The sequence below is a fragment of the Eucyclogobius newberryi genome, unplaced genomic scaffold (genome assembly GCF_026437365.1).
Source record: "Eucyclogobius newberryi isolate DKJ021-1_F unplaced genomic scaffold, fEucNew1.0.hap1 SCAF_19, whole genome shotgun sequence".
Taxonomy (NCBI): Eukaryota; Metazoa; Chordata; class Actinopteri; order Gobiiformes; family Gobiidae; genus Eucyclogobius; species Eucyclogobius newberryi.
The window spans coordinates 26,993,624-27,019,835 of NW_027315823.1; the positions used below are offsets into that span (position 1 = coordinate 26,993,624).

A 26,212-nucleotide genomic window follows, 5' to 3' on the forward strand; every position below is an offset into this window, starting at 1 on the left:
TTAGAAGACACTCGAATGTAAAGAATATAACGACATAAACATGACTATAAGGTGCCATTTTGCTGGTATATTCAAGGGCTCCAGCTCCCTCTTTGTGGACTTTGAAATGTCTATTATTTTATTTTGAATTGTTCATTTTAATGCCAATAGTGCCAATTTATTCATCACTCGGGAATCCATGGATGGGAGTACATTTGATTTTTTTTTTTTTTTTTTTTTAAACAATGCTGTGTTAAATATTGCACATGTTTGCACATAAAATTCCGTGATGATTTAAATTTTTACCATTACAAAGTCTTAAAACAAAAATTCTTAAGCATTCATAGATCATAAAATAGAAAATCAACGCGTTATGGTTTGACTTAATCAGGAAGTTCAGACAAAGTTCATATTTCTGCTCTGGTCAAATTGCAATTTGGGCAATGGGTGGTAAAAAAAGGTGTGACTTTAGTTATTAGTGCCATTAAAAAAAAGAAAAACACAAAATCCATGAACAAAATGCATTTGAATTGTAGCCAAATCAAACATGCAAATGTGGTGCTTAATCCAGCGAGTGCAGTGTGTTTATTTGCATACACACTAGATACAAATATGAACTATGATAACACTGTAAATGCTTTAAATACTTTGCGAGGCGCGTGCTGTTTGATTAACAGATGAACACTTAGGAAGGGGAATTATAGACTATTCTTTACAGCACAAATATCAGAAATGTAGCAGTTGATTTGAATACGTAAACAATACTTGCCGTATTTTCCGGACTATAAATCGCATGCTACTTATAGTCCGCTTTTTGGCCGGGGTGCAACTTATACTTATATTTATACTTATATTCATATTCCGGAGCGACTTATATGTGATGTTATTTGTTATTTTCACACTTACACATGCATTTCATACTCCAGTGCGACTTAAACATGTTTTTTCTTCTCTATTTTGCATTTTTTGGCTGGTGCGACTTATACTCCGGAAAATACGGCAGTTCATCACCATGTATTTATTTATTTCAATTGTGTGTTCTTTACGTTAACATAAATAACACATCATTGAAAAAGTGTGGACATAAAGTCTTTGTGGTTTCAACTGATGAAGCATTAACTCTATTCACGTTGGATAAATCCACATTAGAGGACGATGCACTATGTCAGTTTCCCAGTGTTTTGCATCTTTTTGGATTTTGGACATAAAAATTGTGAAAAAAAAGATAATGTAAGAGTAATAAACTATATACACACAGTAAACCTAAAAGCCCAAATAGGAGATACTTTTCTGTTTCCACGGAGATGTCGTTGCTTTGCCTGGAACGTTCCACAGCATTGAACCTAAATCTGTCTTTAGCAGATGAGGTCTGCGGAGAGGCAAGCCGGCTCACAGTGATGCGTGTTTGTCAGGGTATTTTAGTTTAACGATGCTAATGAGTTTAATGCCGTACTGTGGAACATTCCGGGCAAAGCAACAACAGCTCAGTGAAGACGATCAGGCTCCGAACAGGAAAGGTTCAATCGTGTACATTTCAAAGTTAGAAGTTAGATGTTTCTACAATATTTAGCTCTTTTAAACCACATTTCTTTTAATAGACCCAAACGTTTCCAAAGTGCTGCACACAAAACTTGCTTTCACTTACACTTAATCTATCAGGGCTCCTAACCATAATGATAAAGAATACCGTCAATACAATACAATAAAATAGTTAAAAACAGTAAATAAATAACCTAGAATAAATAGCGAATAAAACTGTAGAACAAAAAAAAAGAGTAAAAATAAAAAAGTAATGTATTTAAATTTATTTTTGAACATTTGGAGGAAAGAAAAGAAAAGACAAACCTACAAAGTGAAAAGAGATGAGGCGGTTAGTGTTTGTACCATGGTGAGCTCGGCCTCCAGCTCCTTGATGCGGTTCCCCTTCAGGTCGATCTGAGAGCGCAGAGTCACGGCAGTTTCTGTGGCCTCTTTGGTCTGTCTCCTCAAGTCCCACTTCTCCCTCTCCAGCAGGTCCTTCTCTTTGGCCAGAACCTTCACTGCATCCTCACTCTCCTGAGCAAAAAAACAACAACAAAACAGTGGTGGAAAAAGGAAAAGGTTATGCTTTCATTTTGCTGTGTTCATTTCAGTCACTGGCACAACGTCGTGTTGTCATCGCGTTCTGGAGTTATCAGATGATTGAAATGTAATCGGATTTCTCTTTGATTGTGCACTGCTCGCCGTGTATCTTTTGACAAGGGAAAATATGCAAAACAGGCGAACAAATTCCAGAAAGTTGAGTTCAGTTTTCACAATTTCACTTGCAACTTGAAAAAGCACGAGGATAATCAGCATTTGCCAAGGTAAATTGTATTTGTAATTTAACTGTAAAACTGGGCACTAATACTAATATCTAATTTAGTAATTTTAGGAAATAATCTTTTATAAATAATTTTTTGAATAGGGACATTTTATAGTGTATTTTATTGAGCTAATGAGCTGTAATGAGTTGTAATCGTAATGAAATGTGTACTTTTAATTATGTCCAGGGACTGCACAGGGAAAGTAGCAGTAGCAGTGGCTAAATCTGATCATCTTTTCTCTAGTGAGATTAGAGCTTTTGTACATGGTCCCTGAATGAAGAAGTAAAGACTAAACTAAAGTAAACCAAAGACAAAACCGGACAAGAAAAATGCAAAAATGTTTTGCTACTAATACAAAGAATCTTACTCTAAAATCTCATCTCTTATTGATGTAAACGCGCAGCAAAAATCAAATCTAATTATTGGATTATCTGATTATTGTGCTCCCCAGAGTGAACAATGTGATGCAACAGCAACACATTGTGCTCGAATCAGCTTGAACAAAAGGAGCTCCGTTCTAAGATCGGTTCTGTAACGCTGTAATATTATATTTATTATTTTATTCCATATAGAGAGCACATTCCAAGTGCGGTTATGTAAGAAGATAATTGAAACCTTCTGCTTGAGGCTATAAACTGTCACACAAAAGAAAATAGAGCCGTTTTTGAACATGTGTTGAAACAATTCAAAGCAAATTTCGATTGAATTCAATTACGCGTATTCTAATAATTGGCGTATTAAGTTTTGCTACAAACGCTCTGATGTTACAGCCACAACAATAATCCTACTATTGGAGGATGACCATCATTTCAAAGTGACAATCAGCTTTGGGTTAATTATAAACAGGGCTTCACTTTTATTAAAACTACATAAACACACCTTTAAAACAGTTGCATTAAGCTGGACGTGTGTGCTTTTTCACCACTGCATTTAACTGAAGCTCGACTGTGGCATTATTATTAGTAGGACTGCAACGAGGCGTTTTCCTCCCGACTTTAGTGTGCGTTTACCTTCCTGTGTTGGTCGTAGTTGCGGATGAACTCTCGGAGCTGCTCTTCTCTGCTCTCCAGCGTGCTGTACAGCTGCTGCATCTGACTCACCAGGTCCGACTTCTCCACCTTCAGACGTTTTCGGTCCGCTCTCATCGCTGTGAGGAAGAGAGAGAAGAAGGGTAAAATGCTGCTTTACAGAGTCCTAGATTTGATTTGCTCGCCGTACACACTGTTCGCCGATCGCATTAGTATTTGTTAATTTTAGACAGACTTAGAGAAAACCCATAGAGATAGAATCATACAGGAAGTACTGACGCTAACACTGAGCTAGCCATTGAATAAAAGCTAGATAGATACATTTAATGCCATACAGTGGAGCATTGGAAAAAACAAACATGAAAACAAGCAAATGGCATACATTTTACAAGCTGCACCTTTAAGTCCTGCTTGATTATACTTTTAACATGGATTAGTGGTGTGTTCAATCCGTTTAAAGTCCGGCGTAGTCCTGCTTTCATCCTGATCCAAAGCTTTTTCCTAGATAGTGAATCCCATCATGTCAAATGAGCTGTAGATTCACACAGAAACCACTAGGGGGCAGTCTGTCTTCTGTGCTCGCACTTTTGGCTCTTGGGGAACGATGACGTAATGATGTGGGGAAGTGTCAGATATTTATGCATCCAGCTATTTGTTTTGACTGGACAGAGGAGTATCCGATTCTCTGCTGCTCACAACGCACTGAGGACATGACAGTGGTATGTCTTAGGTGACAGTGAAGGAGGGAGAGCGAGCGGGGGGGACATGTGTCATTCAGAAAGTATTCCAGTCTGCAACGTTCGTACATTACTGGAGCGTGACATCCAAACCTGTTCAGCAGCAGTTGCACAACGCTTTACGAGTGCAACAGTAAACGACAAACGCTGCCTTTTCTCTGGCTCTCTTGAAAAGCAACATTTTTTAATAACGTTTAAAGTTCTGGTTTCGTCCTGGAGGTGATGAACTGTTTTAAATCTGCTTTAGTTCAAGTAAATGTCTGGTTTTAAACGGATACATTTGGTCTTTAAGTCAGACCTCATTTAGATGTGGCTTCCTGATCCCCGTTTGTCCCTGCGAACTAAACAAAGACTAGACCAAAAACAACCAACAACCAGACCAAATGTACATGTGGGACTCAAAGTGGATCCTAACCAGGACCAAACCAAGACAAATGTGTCACATTCTTAAACCTTTTATGAATCTAGTTTAGTCATTCGTCAGTCCCACTAGTTTAAAGGAGGAATGTTCTGCAAAATCCACTTTAATGAGCCTTTAGCCTTGTTATAACACTACTACTTCATCATCATCATTAGTTAACCTGTTACCATCCACCTATTTTCGCCCTGTGCACAATGGTTGGACATACCCAAATGGCATTGCTTATTAAAAGAGGATCTTAAAGCCCACATGCAAGTGTGACGCATCATTAGAAAGCTTAGGCCTTCTAGTTTCTGCAGATGTGCACATGAACACTGTCAGGGCTTCAGAACTTACACTACAGAGGCCCAAACATACACAAAACATCCTTTTTTAGTCTCGCCTGAATATTGTTAATGTTTAATGGTCCTGAGCATGACATACTTCATTGTGTGCATATGCTGTTCACTGTACATGATGTTTATCTTGTTGACAGCAACTGTGTAAAGTTTCAGATCTCTGGGAACAGGCATTTTGGTGCTGTTGACCTTTTTGTATCAAAAAGTATATTTGGAACAAGTGATCCAAATATGTGCCAACTGTGCCAAACTGTTTTATTACAATTTTAGCTCCTCTATGATCATAAAACATACATTTTGATGTTTTGTAGGCCACTAATAGCAATTATAACTGCTAAAAAAAAAATATGTGAAAATGTGTAAATATGGGTTTACCCATGAATTTCCCATATAGAGGTTAAAAAAAAAATAAAAAATTATAATATTTTTATTTTATTTTTGTATTGGTATAATAATACATATATCTAACAATATGCACGTCCAAAAGGCTAATAAACTCAGAAAACGTTATGCGCAAAATCCTGCCGAGAAATCTGGCTCTTTACAGCCTTCCCGGAGCCTTACGCACGAGAATACAGAAGATTCTGTGTCAATAAGCCCTTTGTCCCGCCTCTCTTTCTAAAGCTATTTTCATTGGCTAGAATAATATGTCAATCAATCTCAGCTACGTCATTCGCACGCGGCGCTATTTAGATGTAAACAAACTAATCCATGTGCGTCGCAAACGGCGCATTTTTTTTTTGCGGAGGCTGTAGCAAACAAACCCGTGGACAGAAAAATTCGTGGATGGTCTCATTCTGTAGGTAACAGTCTGAAGAAAAGAAGGATACCCAACATTATTTTATAGGTCAAACAGGTCATTTGTTATGGACGGAGAAATGCGCCGGACAAGCGCATTCTCGTCCGGCGAGAAACGAAGAAAACTTTGTTTACTTGACAATATCTCGAAATCGGATAACTTCAGGAAAAATACAAGTGGATATTGTTTTTCAATGATGCCTTACAGACAGACTGAATACAAGGATGTACAGAATTAAAGCCGTTTCGTCCGTCATAAACAGCAAACAGGTAGGACATGCGTTTGTAAAAGTTGAGACTTTCTCACAAACTATTGGCAATTGCTTCTTGGGGCATATTATTCAATGTAAATCAATGACATATTCGTTTTGTTGAGAAAATAAGCTTTAAAATGATGTATGGCTTGCTTGTATTGACCACGGAAATAAAAGTGATGATGTAAGAGAATATTTGAGATATAGAAAATGTTCGCCGGCGGACAGGTGGGTGGTAACAGGTTTTAACCCAAAGTTGTATGTTGATTAATGAATCAATCATGTTTGAGTAATCCTGCTTTGTCCTGCAACAGTGAAGAGGCGGGGCTTATCAGAGCTGCAGTGTTGAACAGGAAGTGAATGGACCTGTTTCTATTACAAAGCCGTTTTGGATCAATATTGCGCTTTACAATGAACAAAATGTAAAATGATGATCTACTTTTACATCATGTACGTTAAAGCCGAATATTTGGTTTGTATTTCAATTATTCAGGAAAACCAATCATACCGCATATTTCTTATATCGATATTTATTTTTAATGCGCGTTTGACATTTACTGTAATCTCAGGGATAAAATGTCTAATGACCTCACAGGACATGAAAACAACAACGCATCCGCGGGCTCTGAGTAGCACATGAATATTTGAGAGAGGCCGTGATTGATGGATGGTAATTAGAAGGAGGTGGAAGAGTCGGGCTGCAGCAGGAGACGTTCAGCTTCATGTCGAAACTCTGAGGACTCATCCCATCAAGCCGAGGAACTGTTGCCACTTGTCTGAAAATACAAGCCCGGCTAATACTGCGGATTATCCTACAACCGCCATCAAAGCATCGGCAGCGCGTTTAGATGTCTCTTCATTTCACTAGATCTAATCATTTTAATTAAGTAATCAGCAAAGTTTTCTCGTGGCTTTTTGAAGTGGCGGTTCCCAAAGGGCGAGTCGGAGCCAGGACGCAATGTTTTACAATTTTACAATGTTAAACGTAAGACACTTTGCACTTAGAGTGTCTAAAAATGATGTATTGTTTAATTTGTTTGTGATTTGAGGCATTTTTTTCTTTGAATTGCCTTGTGTATGAAATGTGCTCTACAAATAAACTTGCCTTTTGTAATGTAGAAGCTTCTAATGGAGTGGAACTGTCTGCATCTAATTATAGTGTTTTATTCTGTTAGCATGCTAATGTCTGTGAGCTAAAATGGACTAGTTCTGTCTTTCACATTATTTAAAACAGTAAAAATCAGCTGCATCTAGGGCTGGGTATTGCCAAGACCCTCGCGATACGATACGTATCCCGATACTTGTATGTCCCGATACAATTCCCTCATCACAATACGTATAGCAATACTTTTTTGAAAAAAGGGTCTTAAAGTTTACCAAATGGGCATTTGTTTTATTCCGGATAAGAAAATGCATGAATTTTCATGTTTATCCACAAAGCTTATGCAAAGAACACATTCAAGTAAAGTTGCCAAACAATTGGCAAGGTCTGTGTGATGTGTGTGATGTGTGGGAGTCTGTTGACCCTCTGTTTGTGTCTTTTTGTGGTTGTTTTGGTCTTAAAATCCCGTTTCTTCGGGTCGGGCCGAGCTAAGTAGCGCTAGCGCGGAAGTGGCCGCGGCTAACGCCAAGTTAACAGGCGCTCAGCGGGGCCCTGTTGGATAGTTTTATTGTTTAACCGTTCGGTTTATGTAGTGTAGAGTAGGGAAGATGTGTGTGATGTTGGTGTCAGGTTTGTGTCCGTTTTTTTGCCTCCGGTTCGGCTGTTGTGGTGACCTCGGGGCTGTGTTAGCTCCGGGGCTAAAATGGTGGTCTCGGGGCTAAGTTAGCTCCGGGGCTGCGTTGAATTTGTATAAAATAAAGGGGTGAAAGGAATGAAATCAATGAAAAAGGAAATCAAATAGAATGGAAAAGGGAGGCGTGTAACAGTAGCGACGTTTGGAGCCAAAAGCTCTTCTTCAGGCCTGTGTACAGCTGGTGCACGCTGTGTGTCTGTCTCAGTAGCTCCGCGCTGTTTACCGCCCTCTACAGGAGGGAGATTCTAAACGGCCGCCCGGACAATTTGTAATAAATTAACGTTACTGAAAAGTATCGATACAGCGACTTGATACGGAGCCCGTGACGATATATCGCCGTATAGATATTTTGAACACAGCCCTGGCTGCATCACCTTTGATTTCCCAAACACAAAGAACACAGATTTTTAAGAATCACGATTTGACATAAATAAACTGATATTTCTTCCTTCAAAGTCTGAACTTGGCTCCAAACCACTTACTTTTACTGACGAAGTATCGGCTGTGGGCCTCGAGTAAAAACACCCAAGCTGAATATTAAGGATTAGAAATGACTCTCCATCTCAATGAAAATTATATTAAATGCACAGCCGCATATAAACATTAATGTAACAATAAAGGCTATTGAGGGCTTAATTATATAATTCCCCAAACAAACTATAGGTTATAAAATCAAATTGAACAAGATTGTGTATCCTAAATAATCACGAGAAAATATAGTGAGAAAATAGTAAATTGGCTATTTATTTATTCATTGCTTTTAAAAAACACAAACGGCTCTCCTCCCTCAAGGCTTGGACCCCATGTTGGAAGACCCCGAAATTTGGTTTTGATAGTATCTCTCTAATCTCTAAATATGAGCTGTATGTCTAAATATGAGCAGTATCTCTAAATATGAGCAGTATCTCTCTAAATATGAGCAGTATCTCTCTAAATATGAGCAGTATCTCTCTAAATATGAGCAGTATCTCTCTAAATATGAGCAGTATCTCTCTAAATATGAACAGTATCTCTCTAAATATGAGCAGTATCTCTCTAAATATGAGCAGTATCTCTCTAAATATGAACAGTATCTCTCTAAATATGAGCAGTATCTCTAAATATGAGCAGTATCTCTCTAAATATGAGCAGTATCTCTAAATATGAGCAGTATCTCTAAATATGAGCTGCAGTATCTGTAAATATTGACCATAATCCACACTCTTTATGTCACGTTTTTCCACTTTTCCAAGACTGAACAGCGTTTGAACAGATTCGTCTGAACTCGACCCAAACTCCACCGTGGTCACCTTGCAGTGCCTCTTTGGCGCGGTCCAGCTCCTGCTCTTTGTCCCCGAGCTGAGTGCGGAGCTCGGCCGCAGACAGGACGTTCGTGGAGCTGCCGTCGCGGGCGTCTTCGATGTCCCGACTCAGGACGTCCTTCATCTGACGCAGCAGGTGCACCTCCTCCTGCAGCTGGACCACCTCCTCACGCAGCAGCACTGGAACAGAGGCAACCACATTCTGTTTTGAGTCGAGATAAATGCGCCGTCAATGAAAAACATGTGCAGGAATTAACAATTAAAGGTTGAACAATGGGAACTTGAGCAGCTACGATACTTAACAAGCTCAAAGTCTAATGAATTCACTAATGAACTCAAAAGTGGATGAAGTGCTTTGCTCAAGGACACCTCTGCTCTGCTCTAAGCTGGGATTGAACCGGCAGTATTTGGGCCACTGCTGACACTTGTATCTGTGAACGACGTCTCTGCTCACAGTCATTCTTGTTATAATAAAATAATAATAAAGCATTTCTGGAACATTTCAGGCAAAGCTATTACATTTCCAGCGAGACAAATGTTGCATAGTGCACCTTTAAATTGCATCATATATAAATACCACACAAATAATAGGAATGACGTAGATTCTGGCAACACTACAGTTTGACACTTTCATCCCGACTGAAGAATAAAGCGGTGTATTCCACTTAACTACAAAACCTTCTGGTTCAGGGGCAGTTGTCCTCCACCTGCTTGGAGAACATATGGCATTAAAGTTATCCAGCTTGTATTTATTCATTGTTTTATAGCAGGAAAACATGCTTTAAACCCTGCTCGTCTCCATGGCAATAGATAGATCTGAAGTGAATGTATAGTGTGCATTGTCTCTGTCTCATTAAATAAACACACTACTGATGCCACACTGGAACATGACAGAGCATGTGAATGGAAACCCTCCACCCAAAAGCTTATAGAGCACCTTTAATATTTGGATCCAGTGCTGTTAATTCATGAACATGTCATATATAAGATTGGAGCGGCTGGAGGAGACGAGTGCTGAGCTCAAAGACAAATGATGAGAAGCAGAAACAGAAACAAGAGAACAACAGGCGACACTCAGACATTTGTAACGCTCACAGAAAAACACGCACCACGCAACAAACCACAGGCTAAAACACAGTAATATACCCTTTACTTCTTAAACTGTAATAGTGGAAACATGTTTAGTTGTGAGTAATCTGACTTCTCTCTGATTGTCCAAACTAATGAGGCAAAGAAAATGTTAAAGATTGAGAGTTTTAAAATGAATTGTACCAAATACATGAGTAGGTACATTTACATAACCAGTAAACATCAGATAACTGGAATAATCAGAGAACCCATTACTGTTTTATGTGCACAAGAGAAATCTGATCATCGAAAACACATTTGTCAGTGAATCCATGGATTTTACAAAACTGTTGTATCTGAAAGACAGAGTTGGTTCATTTTAAAATAATTTCTCTTTCATTTTCGTCTTTGCCACAATATCATGCACCTTTTTTTTGTTTCGCACCATTTTCCCTGTTGAAACCTGCAGGTGCGAACAAAGAAATCGGATTACTCACATCGGATAGTAGCCATGGTTACATACGCACCAAAATCTGATTGTAATCTGATTTCTGGAGGATTAGATTAATTCAAATGACATGAAACGCCTAATATAATGTGAATGATGATTATACACAGATTTGAGTGTGTAACCGCAGCTTGTTACCATAGTCACCAGGTCTTTTTGATGATCAGACTTTTATTCTGCATGTAGACACGAAAATCAGATCTAATTACCGTATTTTCTGGACTATAAATCGCACCGGAGTATAAGTCGCACCAGCCAAAAAATGCATAATAGAGAAGAAAAAAACATATATAAATTGCACTGGAGTATGAAATAAGGTTGCAAGTGCAAAAATAACAAATAATATCAAATATAAGTCGCTCTGGAGTATAAGTATATAAGTATAAATATAAGTATAAATCGCACACTGGCCAAAACTATGAAAAAAGGTGCGACTTATAGTCCGGAAAATACGGTATTCCTAGTTATGTCATTTTCACTGTCCATGTAAATGTATCACTGTCTGCTGTATGCTTCAAACCAGCAAAAACCTTTAAGTTTCTTTTAAATTGCAAGAGAAAGACACATCAATCACGCGTCTCACTAGTTCTGTTCTTGCATTCATAATTTGACAAAGTGAAAAGGTGAGCGTGCGCCTGGAGCCGCTCTCAGCGCTGCCTCGACTCGATAAGCGAAAGCCCTTGTCCGTCCGTTTCGCCGGCAGGAAACGCGTCGCACTGCAGCACGTCTCCGCAGATGTTTCGGAGGGGACGTCTTTCACAACCCGCTCGGCTCTTAAATCGGCTTATTCGCGCGTTTACCCGCAGGCGGCCCACGTCTGCGCCACTATCAGCCTCGGAGGCCCGAGTGTGGCTATTTACGCCGCGTTTTCTGCCGAGCTCAGCGGTGATCCCGGGACAGGCCGCTCAGAAGACGGATCGTGGCTGTAAATCGTGGAGGTTGATCTGCTCACGTTATTAGCTATTACAGTGATTTAGTGCAAATAAATTGAATCCTGTAATGTGTTGACAGAGCCATTTCTAGTGCGTAAAATGTGGAGTCAAATAAATAGTGTGTACAGCACCTGTGGCGGAATTCAATTAAACCTGTGCGCATTGCTTACTTTTCAAACCTCAGTCAGGCCAAAAACTATTTGCTTAACAAAGAGTTTTGCGTCTAAACCTCTTGACTGATGAGATGCGATGCTTAAACTTTTGACAATGATATTATACTGTATTATAATGCACTTGTTTCCTGTTAAAAGGTGCACTGTGTAACCTTTCTGGAGGATTTTCTGGCAATGTTTTGTCTGTAATGTTCCACAGTATGACATTAAACTTTTCTATCTCTATGGAGACACGCAGGTGGTGTAACAGACATCGGAATGAGAATGTGACTGATGCAGCCTATGTGACATTTTTAAACATAGTTCTTATTAAAAAGGCTTATAAATAGTATTCATTCAAGTATGTGTTCATGAAACAATAAATAAAACATTCAATACATTAACACATTTATGAACATTTTAGCTATTGCGTGTTATTTTTTTGTATTTAACAGGGTATTCTTGAAAAAGACTCCACTTTTTCCCCCCTGAAATAAATAAAACACTTATTTTTGTTGGAGCAAGAAGTGAAGAAACAAACCTAGGCAATTATCTGTTATCAATTATGAATCTATAGTTTAAAGTGCGTATGGCAGGTTTTTCCATGATCTTCTAATTCTGACTTTATTTGGTATATTTATACCCGTTTTAAATATAAAAGATTGGTGTAAATGTTATACACCAATCAAGTAGCCATCTGTGGAGAAAAGTAGACAGGAAGTGACATCACACAATGGACACGCATTCCATCCAAAGTTTATGCATAATTTTTTTTAAAACTACTTTTTTTAACCCTTGAAACATTAATTCAACAAAACAGAGGTGCTCTCATTGTCAAATAAAAACAATCTAACATTAAATGAGTTTTGGCCAAGTGGTTTCTGGGTAATTTCCTTGTGCGATATCATCAATTACAAACAGGAAATACAATTCTAAACCTAAAAATGTGCTATTTCGGGATAAAGTGGGTATTTTTTTTGTGTGCAAAATGTAAAATAATTATCTTTATCTTAACTGCATTTGAGTTCATGGAGTAGTCCATAGGCACAACACTGGCTGGCACGCTAACATAGCAGCAAGCTAACAGCAGCACTCCTCTCCACTTAGAGTCACATAAATGAACCAGAGAGAAGTGCAGTTATCACTGAGGTCCGTGGTCACTTCTTGACCCCTGAGTGCATTTAGAGCGCTGTCTGGACATAAAAGCTGTTCCATAGGAGGAAGCCCTCTCCCTCTCCAAACGCTGAGAGAAAACACTGCTCAGTTCAATTTAGCAGCTCATCCCCGAAAGTGACATCAGAGAATTCATCAAGACGAGGCCATTAGCGCCGTCCTCCCTCTGTGCAGCTGGAGCGAGCTGTCACAACAGGACGAGAGGAGCGAGAGGAGCGAGAGGAGGAGAGAGAGGAGGGGCGAGAGGAGGAGCGAGAGGAGGAGCGAGAGAGAGGAGCAAGAGAGAGGAGGAGCGAGAGACAGGAGGAGCGAGAGGAGGGGCGAGAGGAGGGGCGAGAGGAGGGGCGAGAGAGAGGAGGAGCGAGAGGAGGAGCGAGAGGAGGAGCGAGAGAGAGGAGCGAGAGGAGCGAGAGAGAGGAGGAGCGAGAGACAGGAGGAGCGAGAGGAGGGGCGAGAGGAGGGGCGAGAGGAGGAGCGAGAGGAGAGGAGCGAGAGAGAGGAGGAGCGAGAGGAGAGGAGCGAGAGAGAGGAGGAGCGAGAGGAGCGAGAGGAGAGGAGTGAGAGAGAGGAGGAGCGAGAGAGAGGAGGAGCGAGAGGAGCGAGAGGAGAGGAGTGAGAGAGAGGAGGAGCGAGAGAGAGGAGGAGCGAGAGGAAGAGCGAGAGAGAGGAGGAGCGAGAGGAGCGAGAGAGAGGAGGAGCGAGAGGAGCGAGAGGAGAGGAGCGAGAGAGAGGAGGAGCGAGAGGAGCGAGAGGAGGAGCGAGAGAGAGGAGGAGCGAGAGGAGCGAGAGGAGAGGAGCGAGAGGAGGAGCGAGAGGAGAGGAGCGAGAGAGAGGAGGAGCGAGAGGAGGAGCGAGAGGAGGAGCGAGAGGAGGAGCGAGAGGAGGGGCGAGAGGAGCAAGAGGAGCAAGAGAGAGGAGGAGCGAGAGGAGAGGAGCGAGAGGAGCGAGAGAGAGGAGGAGCGAGAGGAGCGAGAAGAGGAGCGAGAGGAGGAGCGAGAGGAGCGAGAGGAGGAGCGAGAGGAGCGAGAGGAGGAGCGAGAGGAGGAGCGAGGAGCGAAAGGAGAGGAGCGAGAGAAGAGAGAGGAGGAGCGAGAGGAGGAGCGAGAGGAGGAGCGAGAGGAGCGAGAGGAGCGAGAGAGAGGAGGAGCGAGAGGAGGAGCGAGAGAGAGGAGGAGCGAGAGGAGCGAGAGGAGGGGCGAGAGGAGGGGCGAGAGGAGCGAGAGGAGGAGCGAGAGGAGCGAGAGAGAGGAGGAGCGAGAGGAGCGAGAGGAGAGGAGCGAGAGAGAGGAGGAGCGAGAGGAGGAGCGAGAGGAGCGAGAGGAGGAGCGAGAGGAGCGAGAGGAGGGGCGAGAGGAGGAGCGAGAGGAGGGGCGAGAGGAGAGCGAGAGGAGGAGCGAGAGGAGCGAGAGAGAGGAGGAGCGAGAGGAGCGAGAGGAGAGGAGCGAGAGGAGGAGCGAGAGGAGGAGCGAGAGGAGGAGCGAGAGGAGGGGCGAGAGGAGAGGAGCGAGAGAGAGGAGGAGCGAGAGGAGGAGCGAGAGGAGCGAGAGGAGGAGCGAGAGGAGGGGCGAGTGGAGGGGCGAGAGGAGGAGCGAGAGGAGGGGCGAGAGGAGGAGCGAGAGAAGGAGCGAGAGGAGGAGCGAGGAGCGAGAGGAGGAGCGAGAGGAGGAGCGAGAGGAGAGAGAGGAGGAGCGAGAGGAGGAGCAAGAGGAGGAGCGAGAGGAGCGAGAGAGAGGAGGAGCGAGAGGAGAGGAGCGAGAGGAGAGGAGCGAGAGAGAGGAGGAGCGAGAGGAGGAGCGAGAGGAGCGAGAGGAGGAGCGAGAGGAGGGGCGAGAGGAGGGGCGAGAGGAGGGGCGAGAGGAGGGGCGAGAGGAGGGGCGAGAGGAGGAGCAAGAGGAGGGGAGCGAGAGAGAGGAGGAGCGAGAGGAGCGAGAGGAGGAGCGAGAGGAGGAGCGAGAGGAGGGGCGAGAGGAGGAGCGAGAGGAGCGAGAGGAGGAGCGAGAGGAGGGGCGAGAGGAGGGGCGAGAGGAGCGAGAGGAGCGAGAGAGAGGAGGAGCGAGAGAGAGGAGGAGCGAGAGGAGGAGCGAGAGGAGCGAGAGGAGGAGCGAGAGGAGGGGCGAGAGGAGGAGCGAGAGGAGGGGAGCGAGAGAGAGGAGGAGCGAGAGGAGGAGCGAGAGGAGGAGCGAGAGGAGGGGCGAGAGGAGGAGCGAGAGGAGGGGCGAGAGGAGCGAGAGGGAGGAGGAGCGAGAGGAGGGGCGAGAGGAGGAGCGAGAGAGAGGAGGAGCGAGAGGAGGAGCGAGAGGAGAGGAGCGAGAGAGAGGAGGAGCGAGAGGAGCGAGAGGAGGAGCGAGAGGAGGAGAGGAGGAGCGAGAGGAGGAGCGAGAGAGAGGAGGAGCGAGAGGAGGAGCGAGAGGAGGAGCGAGAGGAGGAGCGAGAGGAGGAGCGAGAGAGAGGAGCGAGAGGAGGAGCGAGAGGGAGGAGGAGCGAGAGGAGCGGGAGGAGGAGCGAGAGAGAGGAGGAGCGAGAGGAGCGAGAGAGAGGAGGAGCGAGGGACAGGAGGAGCGAGGGACAGGAGGAGCGAGAGGAGGAGCGAGAGGAGGGGCGAGCGAGAGAGAGGAGGAGCGAGAGGAGCGAGAGGAGCGAGAGGAGCGAGAGGAGGGGCGAGAGGAGGAGCGAGAGAGAGGAGGAGCGAGAGAGAGGAGGAGCGAGAGCGCTGGAGAAGTGACGTCAAAGGAATTCCTGAGGACTGGGACGGCCAAAAGAATCGATTCACAGAAACTGATCGACACTGGAACTAGTATCGATACTAGTATCGATACTAGTTCACTCATGGACAGGATCAAAATGGACCTTTGGTGAATCTGGAGCCGTTGGTGGGCTTCAGCTCTCTGTTGCAGGAGACATTTTGAGGACTTTTCACTATTCAAAACATTTAAATGAGTAGATTAGCAGCCTCCGATGCTCATGCTATCGAGCATTTAGCCACGCGGAGCAAGTGGCTGTATTTAGTCCGATAGCCGTTAGCATTAGCGAACAATCAAGAGCTGGTACCAACTTATCGACTAGATTTAGGAGCTCTCAAAGCCTTGCTATAAGTCACTGTTATACTGTTTGGTGTTTATTTTAGATCATATTTAGCATGTACAACTGGCATCTGAGCTAAAGGCTGATCTTGAGTGCTTCTTGTAACTAGTGAGCACTGAACATCCTCTTTTACATGTTGCTGGTGAAAAGAGAAGAAAAACAACATCCATATCATGAATTAAATGTAAAACTAATTTGCATGTGATGTTTGATTTGACGTAACTCTGGTTAGCATCGGCTAGCCAAGTGATCGAGTCTGAGAAACGGGTAAGATTGAGAATTTTGGGTCTATGAATTCAAAAGATATACCATTTTGTTTTGAATTGTGATTTGCCATGGCAACGGTGATAAAAGACCACATGGTATTAAAATAACCATCTTTTCGTGTTGAAAATTGCATCACATCGTCTTTATGTTACAATATTCAAATCTGTATTTTTCGTAGAGTCAAGACTGAATTTGAGATGTTAGAACAGTGTAAATAGAGACGCTGGAACAAATTAAACTGTAACAAGATCGTAATCTGTGGTTTTATTCAAATTGAGTGAGCAGTAGTCAGTCATTTTAGTATTGACAAACTGCATAAAAACATGGTGCAGAATTAAACGTAACCCAGGAGTATTTTCCACCAAATTAACCACCCCAGAAAAAGGCTAGGAAATCTACAATTATTATCGATCACACCAAATTCGGCTCCTAAAAATACTGCCGGTGAAATATACAGATACAAAACAGCTCTTTCAGTTCACATGCCGAGTTTCTGCAAAGTAAAGAGACATAGAGATAATGGCATCTCTTCAAAACACTGATCTAAATATGTTATGTAACTGCAACAACATTCAAACATTAAGAGACACTCTGGGCCAACAATATCTTATAGCAGCAGCTGAAATGTTTTTTAAAAGAATGAACAATCTGAATGTTTGAATGCTCAACAGTAACAGCTTTATTTAATGTACATTGAAAGGAAACACACAGCCCAGTGTTGATGGCAGAGTCATTCCAAACCGAGGCTCAAAACAAAGGTTACAAGTGTCAAAACTACGAGATACTAAAGAAATGCCATAAACAGGACAAAATGCTGCTTTTCCTGATCAGTTTTAAAACGATCTTGAGCGTTATCAGAACTACAATTGTTTTATGTTGAAAATGTCAGTCTATTTAAAACTTTACCCAAAAAAGTGAATTAATTAGAATTTTGGAATCAAAGTTGGTATCGAGAAAGTATATTCTTTAAAAACAAAATTGTGAAATGTTAGTATTGTATTATTAGTATTATTAACACTATAGTTCCAGTTCCAGTATTTTTTATTTCACCACAACAAGCTACAACTGTGCGTGGTCCTTCTCTTTATCTTTAGGACAGCAGTAATCACAGTCGACATACAACCGCACTCAAGTGGCATACAGCAGAAGATAGTGGGTAATACACTATTCAAAAGCCTTCAAACCACATTATAAATAATGGACTTTTAGTACTGTTGACCTTGCCGTGAGTAGAACAAGTATTATTCAGAATGTGAGCGTCAGTGTCTGGTTAGCTCTGTGTGTTAAAGCTGTGTCCAAGACATCACTCCCTAAATTACCAACTACACAAAAAATCCTCCAAAATATATCCCCAAACTGTTATTCTAGTAAAAATACATGTTCCACAGCATGACGTGTGTCTACATGGAGACACGTAGGCAACGCCACCACGCCGAGTTACAGGTCTAAAGTCTGAAGAGAGGAGCTTATAGACACAACACCACATCTGTAATGGGGCGAAAGGGAGAGGTACGTTTGATGTCATACTGTGGAACATTCAAGGCAAAGCAATCATATTTCATACAGGTTTAGGTACTTAAAGGTTGAATGGACGATTTTTTTGGCATAAATCTGAGTCTTATTTCCTCGTGGCGTGGACTGCCGATTAGTCCTGCCACATATCAATCATAAAACACACCTACCGCTCACCTGCAGCCGCGTGCGGCTCGTCCCACACTGTCATTTTTTAAACTGTAATTTTGATCTTAAACTGCTTAATAATAGAAACAGATCCACCGACTTCCTGTTGAAAACTGCAGAACTGATAAGCCCCGCCTCCTAATAGTGACATTTCACTGTGACATGCAGCAGATTTTCATTTATGTGTTTTTATTGTTGAAAAATGGCTTTGTGTCAGTTTAGAACCCGACATGCATCATCGTCTTTTTCCTTTATTTTATTTTTTTCAAATAATCGCAACTAAAAACAGGAATGTGGGCGGGGATAGGGGGTAGGTAAAAAGTTGTAGGGCTCAAACATGCAGGAATCAATCAAAAAACAACTTTGAGTAAACCAATGACAAGAAAACACTGTTGTGACCAGATTAAAAACTTAATAAAGTGTATTTTGCATAATATATCCCCTATAAAGGTTACATAGTGCGCCTTTAAATTATTAAGTCCTACTTCACTTTCACACGTATCCTATTTTTCTAAAGTTATTGCAATAAAAAAAAACTCTCTGCAAAGATCTATGACTAAACTAAACTTTCAAAGCCTCGAGTTATTCTCTCCTTTCTTTCCAAACAATAAACCAAACAATAAATCAGCATCCACTTTGGTCTCGCAGGATAAACTGTTGCCAGGAGGAGGACTCGTCGTGGACTCAGAGTACGGTTTCTCCCCGAGGACAAACCGCCACAGGAGCCTCTCTCAGGAGCCCCTCTCAGGAGCCTCTCTGGTGTTAAACCATATGAGATCCACACACTCTGAATCACAGTGACAGCTGCAGAGGAGTTACAACTCAAGGCTCATTTCCTCGGCTGATGTTGAGCCAGCACTCGCGGAGTCATCTCCAAATCTATTGTTGTGTGTTTGTCTATTGAGGTATAAATAGTGAGAAGCGGTGCCAAAGATGACCTGAATAGAGAGACGCTTTGTTAATATGTGGGTTCCAACTTCCTGTTATGCAACATTTTGAGGATCATTTCCAATTCAAAGGAGGCAATATTTAGTTTTAAAATGTGAATTACTTTGGCAACGGTCCTAATTTCTCATTTTGTGTTATTGCAATTCCAAGAAATGTTTTTGATATAAATAAATAGATTTGCAATATATGTGTAAAATATTGCAACAAAAGTACATGATATTTTGTTATTTGCAGGACATTCTATTAATTAATTAGATTTTTCAGTACATTTTTTTAACCATCTCGCAAGAATATTACAGCTTGTTTTAATTTGATAATTGCGCCAACTCAATTATTTTTCGAATCAATACCACTGATGGAAGAGCGGCTGCCAATTTGCCCCTTCGGCCCACACCAAACAGCACACATATTCTGATGGTGATGAGGTTTGAATGTGCAACCCCACAGCTGGAGGGTGAACACTACTCCACAGTCTTTGGTGAAATAAGAAGCTGAATACGGCTGCAGTTAAATTCAAACATTTTCAATCAGTTTTACATTCCTACAATTCGAAAACCTAAAGAAGCGGTTGCTATTAGTCACTGACATATTTTAGCAACGCATTTAAAGATTTTTATTCCCCTGGTGTGTTGCTATGATTTATCTCAAAACAAGTATTTCAGATAATGTATAGCTTGTATTTAGTTGGTTATTCATCATGCGTTTCATTTTTCTCCACCTGAATACTCCAATAATCAGTCAGTTGGACCGTTCCCGCTCGGAGCACAAACTTTAAAAGGTGCACTATGTAGATTTTTTGGTGGACTTTTGCTACCTGCTCGTGTCCATGGAGACGTCACTGCTTTGTCTGCACAGTGTAGTCCTCTTTATCAGCATGAAGTCAAGCAGATGTCACTGCAAGGCCAAGTATTCTTAACATCAAAAACACCTGCAAGTGGATATCTGTAACTTCGCTTTTAACAGTGTATCCTCATCATTAGTTTACTCAAAGTTGTATTTTGATTGATTAAAGCATGTTTTTAGTGTATGTTTATTTAGTTAACCAAATGTTTTATTCATGCCTTATTATTGTTTTTTATATCTTGCTATTATATTTGTTGTTTCATGTTTCATGAAGAAAGTTCCTAGTTTGTGAATCTTGTTTTTATTCACTGACAATGGCAATAAACCTATGATTCTGATTTCTGTATTCTTGGTTTCACCTACCCCCTATTCCCGCCCACTTCACTGTACTTAGTTGCGATTATTTGAAAATGTAAGACACTGAATGATACAATAAGATTAAAAACATGTCACATAGCCGCTTTTCAAAAACAAAAACACTTAAATGACAATCTGCTGCTTGTTACGGCGAAATGTCACTTTATAAAGGGGAGGAGCTTATCAGTTTTGAACAGGAAGTCGATGAACCTGTTTCTATTGTTAAGCCATTTTAGATCAACATTGCCGTTAATATTGAACAAAATCTAAAATAATGATCAACTTGTGTTGTAGGTCAATGCAAAGTACATAAAAAGGCATAATATGTCTCCTTTAAGCTCAAAATGAGACCTCTGTGTACTGTGTGCATCGACGTATAAAGCATTATAAAGTGAAGAACGCGAGAACCAGGAAGAGCGCTGTTAGCATGGTTGTTGTTAGCATTACAACGACTGCAAAACCCATTACATCTCAAGACCGCAGAACCTTGTTACGGCAGTTTCCTGTAAACAATGATCAAGTAAAGAGTAACCAGGCAATAACTTGAAGCAGAAACAGAGTCTCTCGGTCTCTCTCAAAAGGTGGAAGTTTATTCACGTGCACAGTGGATAAACACCCTCACTCTCCCTAAGACAAGTTCGTTCTGTCCCTACCTCCCTTACAAGTTACAAAGTACACCTTTTATAGGTGGTAACAAACATGACATAATCACAACCCAAATCAGCTCAAAAAGAGATAGACCAGACTATCACGTCTGTGACGGTTCCAGCTCTCTCTTCAGAGGTTTAATCAAAGACCATTTCCACACTGAATCCGGTCCTGACGCATTAATTGATGATTAAGAGGCGCCGGACAGTAGATATTCAGTATAATCAGGACCTCATATTCTTATCCCATCTGCACACAGGAGAACAACACAGATATTAATTCCGTGACATGTCATGGCCTAAAACAACATTAGAATGACATGACATGACCCATTTTCTGCCATTACAACCTCCACCAGAAAAGCTACACAGTGCACCTTTAACATGTTTAACCTTTGTAGAGCAGTCCTAGTTGATCATCTAAAGGGTCAGCACATCTAAAGGGTCATCTAAAGGGTCAGTGGAGACAAATGGAGCGCACACGCCACACACGGGCTGTTAATGCACTCACTTTACGTATTGACACAGTAGAGACACTCAGCCGCTAAGCGAGCAATAAAACCCACCACGGTCATCTCTGGTTAGCAATCCTGCCCCGCAACGAGAAGGTCCCGGGTCAAAAGGGCCTTTATTTGAGCCGTTTGACCGTTCCTCACCCATCAGACCTAAAACATCCATGACAAATCTAACCCTGGATAACTCCTCCCGAGGTCGACCCAGTTTCATTGAAGGATGGGTCAAATGCGGAGGACAAAATGCACTGATACACTAATTAACCACACCACACTGATCATTTAGAGCAAGAAGAGGCTCTCACACACAACTGGAATCAGCTTTTTTAAACCAACGCACCTTCGTCTTCAGGCATTTTAGATTTGACCAAACGTAGAGTGGGTTCAACAGTTATTTGTCCGAGTGGCGGCAAATGCAGACGTACGGACGACAGAAAATATTGCTCAACAGTTGCGTGATAAAAGAGCAGTCCGAAGAAGGGCACTAGATTCAAACGTGAAGGTAATAGTGACAGAAAGAGTCGTGCAAACCTGTGACTCAGGTGAGCTGAAATAGCCGGCCAAATATAGTATTGACAAGTGTGTAATAACTGTAAAGGGCGCTCGACAGGAAGGGAGCGAGGGGGGGCTTTTTTGCTTGCATGGAAAGATTAAAGTTTACTGCCTCCATCTATTTTAAAATACAGCCCTGGATGAGTAAAATCCCAAAGCCAGGACACAGACAAGAAGAATAAACCCCACGATAATACGCTCAGAGATTTAAGGCTGTTCGATTACGGTAATCGCATCAAAACGGCAACGGCTGTAAGTATTTGGTTATTTATTAGAGTTTAAACCTGTCAAACCTGTACTTATGACCTCTGCAAAAACGTCCGTGTCGTTTAGCAGTTCATTCTTTAGTCTCTTCTCGGATGTTAACGTTCCTGATAGAATCTTGTCCTGATGCTAAAACATCCAGATAGATTTTGACTCGATTTCAATACCACAATGTATTAAAAAAACACGCTATTTTTAGCTTTTACAGTTCTGCAGATTAAGACTGTTCTAAAACTATTACGGAAATATGTACCTTTGTCCAATTCATGTCCTTTATTTCAATGCTTTTTTAAAGAAGTATTGATTGGAAAACGTCAGAAAATTGTGATAACATTTCCCCTAAAAACACGGCACACACAACAATTTCATATAACAGCCGGTGCAATTTCATCCTCAAATAACGAAACGCCGACCGACTTAAATATCTAGAAATTCAGCTTAAAATGCTCATGATGTGGGCAGAGGAGAGCTGAACTTGTCATCTGGTGGGTCTGAGATAGCGGCGAGGTCGTAGGAGGTGATTAGCGTCTTCTCTAAAGGCCTATACTTAGCACGGTTAATGCGCACTTGAAATGCTGGAGGTGCAGCTCGTGGGTTGTACTTTGTATTGATAGATCCCGAAGCGCAGCCACAAAAACCCTCCACGTCAGGGTCAGTCGTGTTGTTGCCATTGACCTTCCACGAGATGTATGATGTTTGAATTATATAAGAGTCGGGCTGTGCTCCAGACGAATCAGATGAAACGTCCCACTTGGATATTACGAGTTACGACCTCAGAGTGTTCTAGCTAAATTAAAGCTGTACTGCAGAGGTGGAAGTACTCTGTTGTGTTACCTAACTAAAAGTACAGCTGCATGAGCAAAACAAATACTCACGCAAAAGTAAAAGACTGAATGACTGAATCTTATTTTTCAATTCACGGTTTTTATATTTTAGGTTGTTCAAAGACTTGAACTCAAAACCTTTAGGCAGGATGTCACTAATTAGGTGTGAGATAATAGACTTCAAACCATAAGGACTCTTTACTAAAAAGGAGTGGATTTGAAAGTATTGAGACCTGCTCACAATTAGTCAAATAAAAGTAAAAAGTAGCCACTGTAAAATTAACTTAAGGAAAGGTTAGCTATCCAAACATTTGACTTAAGTACTTTGTTACTCAGCTCCTTTGCTGTGCAGTAGACTGTAGAAACATTATATGAATGTCTCTTTGAATCATTTATGGAGCAGAACCTTATGCTTTTGTCTGTTATAGTTATAATCTGAATCATTATTTTATATTTTGTTTATTAATCACAATCTTGATCTAAAATGACTTGATTAAAGAAACAAGTCTGCTGACGGCTTTAAAACTGCCCTTCACTACACGTCACTGTAATTGTCTTCACTTTGCTCTGAGCCACAGTTCACCATAACAAGCAGCGGAATTAAAAAAAAAAAAAAGTGCCAAAATGACCATCCAACACTGTGAAAAGACCAAAGTGTGTTGTGAAAAGGCCTTTTCAGAGCAAAGGCCTCTTGTCTGCAGGAGAATAAAGATGACTCAAACATGCATGAATCACTCTAAATCCAACTTTAAGTGGGTAAATGAGAAAGGAAACAATGATGACATATTTAAACACTATTAAATGTCGACTTTGTGTAATGTGACTACTTTAAATACCAGAAGGTTGTACAGATCGTGACTAACAAAAGGCACGTTGTCAATGCAGTGGTTAAATTGGGCTTTAGTCTCCATGGTGACTTTTATACGTACCAATTTAACTTTCATTCGGTTGTGTATTGCATTGTCTATTCATATCATGGAAAACTGTCAAATCAAGTCAAATAAGCACTTAAATCTTGGCTCGAAATGAGCGTTTTCAAACATCTCTGACGGGCACAAATAACGGAGTACGATATAAAGCAGCATTAGGAATCTCCCGCGGGCTTGTATTGTATTGACCAACAGTTTACAAGTCTGGTGCTGAGAGCCAGAATCGATCGTACCATTTATAATGTGCGGATTTGGCCCTGATCCACAGATGAGCGGCTGTGATGGAGCGGAAAAGTCTAATCAGATTTTCAACACTTGAAATAGGGCTGCAGCTAATGAGTGTTTCTGTAGTCAACTGAGCCAGCAATTATTTTCACCATTAGTTGATTGGACAAATTATGAATTTTCTACTGTGCCTTGGAGACACAACATTTGAAGTAGAATGTAATCAAGAACATGCTAAATGGAAGCTTCCCGATAGAGAATATTTACTAATTGAATATGTTTTTCATTAAAAATAACACAAATATATGTTATTTTGATTTACTTACAACCATATAGATAACTATCATTGAAACAGTCAATGGTAGATTCAGTGGTTGATTACTTGCAGTTATTCAGATGAATTGCTGCAGTCTGACTTTGAAAACACCTTAACCATGATGGACTGAACACGGCCCGAGTCAATAAGACAAAGGACTTGGACGATGCGCAGGATCCCAGAATTAAATGCATTTTGCTTTTGAGGACGGGCCACAGCAAACAAAGGTGTGTAACAGTCATCTTTATGTCCTCTGTTTTTACTAAACATTTCACCTATTTATCCCCAGGTTTATTATACTTCCTGGTTGGACGTGGGCAACAAATATGCCATAGGTAGAGGCAATTCCACAGCTGTTACCTAGCAACCAGACTGTAAACAAGAGCAAAAATCCATATAAATTACACAAGAGTTAGAATTTGACAAACAGTAATACCATAAAACACCTTTGTGTGGTTGAATGGTCCTTTAAACTGTCAAAAAGTCTATCAGTTAAGTGTTGCATATTGATGACATCACAGAGGGATTCATTTTTAGAACTCAGCTTGACTTCCTGTCATTTTAAACTCCTGTTTTTCAAACATTCTTCACAAACTAGACGCAAAGCAAATGCAACTGTTGTGTAATGTTGTTCTAAAGTAACACCAGAATGTAACTGAGGCAAATATTTGTCATAGTTTTACATCCATCAAGTTGCAGTTTGTGGAAAAAATTTAAAACTACAGGTGGAAAAATGACAGGAAATAGTATCTGGTAACACTTAGTATTACAACAAAGTGTTTATTAAGAATGATTAGGCTTTATTATTATTATTTAGAGTTAGGTTTAATTAATTCTCTAATTCCTAACATCTTAATTAAGTTGTTACTATGAATCATGCAAGTATAGAGTTTAATTATTGGTCAAACTTAAAAGTAAATTATGTAACTTGCATTGGGCTATTATTATATTATTTCAATTTTAAAAAGTGACACATCTTCAAAAATCATTTCAAAGTTGGCTTAGAATGACATGTTGCTATGATATAATGTACTTTAATTAATACAGTCCTGTCTTAATAGTATTTTGAGGTCACGCTGTGCAAACCTAATTCAATTGTGCAAAGAGAATAGTGTAAAGTCTAAATTAACAATTAGCTACAGGTTCTGAATCACCAGAAACACGACCACTTGTGGCAATGAGATGATATTATTATAATTCTCAGCGTTACATGATCATCATTGACTTTGCTTTAACCCAGCGCGTAGTTTCTTCTCTAGAAAGCCGCACAAAGTCTACAACAACCACTTATTTATATTAAACACAAAGGATAAAACGTGAATACAGATCAAATACTGCAATAACCCCGCCACCTGCCACTGCGAAGGGTAGAACGTAAAGCCCACTTTCAACTGAATTACAAAACAAAGTGCACGTCTGATGGGGCTGTAGTCGAGCGATGAGTTGTCTTTTCAGTATCTTAATGATCTGACATGTACTTGAAACAAACTGCATTTACAAGACTCCACTGTTCATACAGAAAAGAGCAAGAAAAACGGTATATTTATATGTAGAAATATGATGATTTGCGCCAAAAAACCTTCAGATAACTCGCTCCATGCCTTCTCCTTTCTGCTGATTGCTAATTCAAATCCCGATAATCTAAATACCGTATTTTCCGAACTATAAATCGCACCTTTTTTCATAGTTTTGGCCGGGGTGCGACTTATATTTATACTTATATACTAATACTTATACTCTGGAGCCACTTATATGTGATATTACTTGTTATTTTCACACTTGCAACCGCATTTCATACTCCAGTGCAACTTATATATGTTTTTTTCTTCTCTATTATGCATTTTTTGGCTAGTCTGACTTAAACTCCGGTGCGACTTATAGTCCGGAAAATACGGTAAAATAGTCGACTAACACACATTTCGGTCAATTAAAAGAGT

At 41.1% G+C, this 26,212-nt stretch overlaps 1 protein-coding gene across 2 annotated transcripts in view; it reads right to left on the reverse strand.

Moving 5' to 3' along the window:
• The window catches only part of kaznb (kazrin, periplakin interacting protein b), a 176,921-nt gene that overhangs the window by 18,842 nt on the left and 131,867 nt on the right, over positions 1-26,212 (reverse strand). For both annotated transcript variants that reach the window (XM_072452530.1, XM_072452531.1), the window contains 3 exons: positions 8,986-9,177; positions 3,335-3,471; positions 1,864-2,034 (listed from right to left, as the gene is read on the reverse strand). In XM_072452530.1, coding sequence (XP_072308631.1) covers positions 1,864-2,034; positions 3,335-3,471; positions 8,986-9,177 — 500 coding nt within the window. The remainder of the gene's footprint in view (positions 1-1,863; positions 2,035-3,334; positions 3,472-8,985; positions 9,178-26,212) is intronic.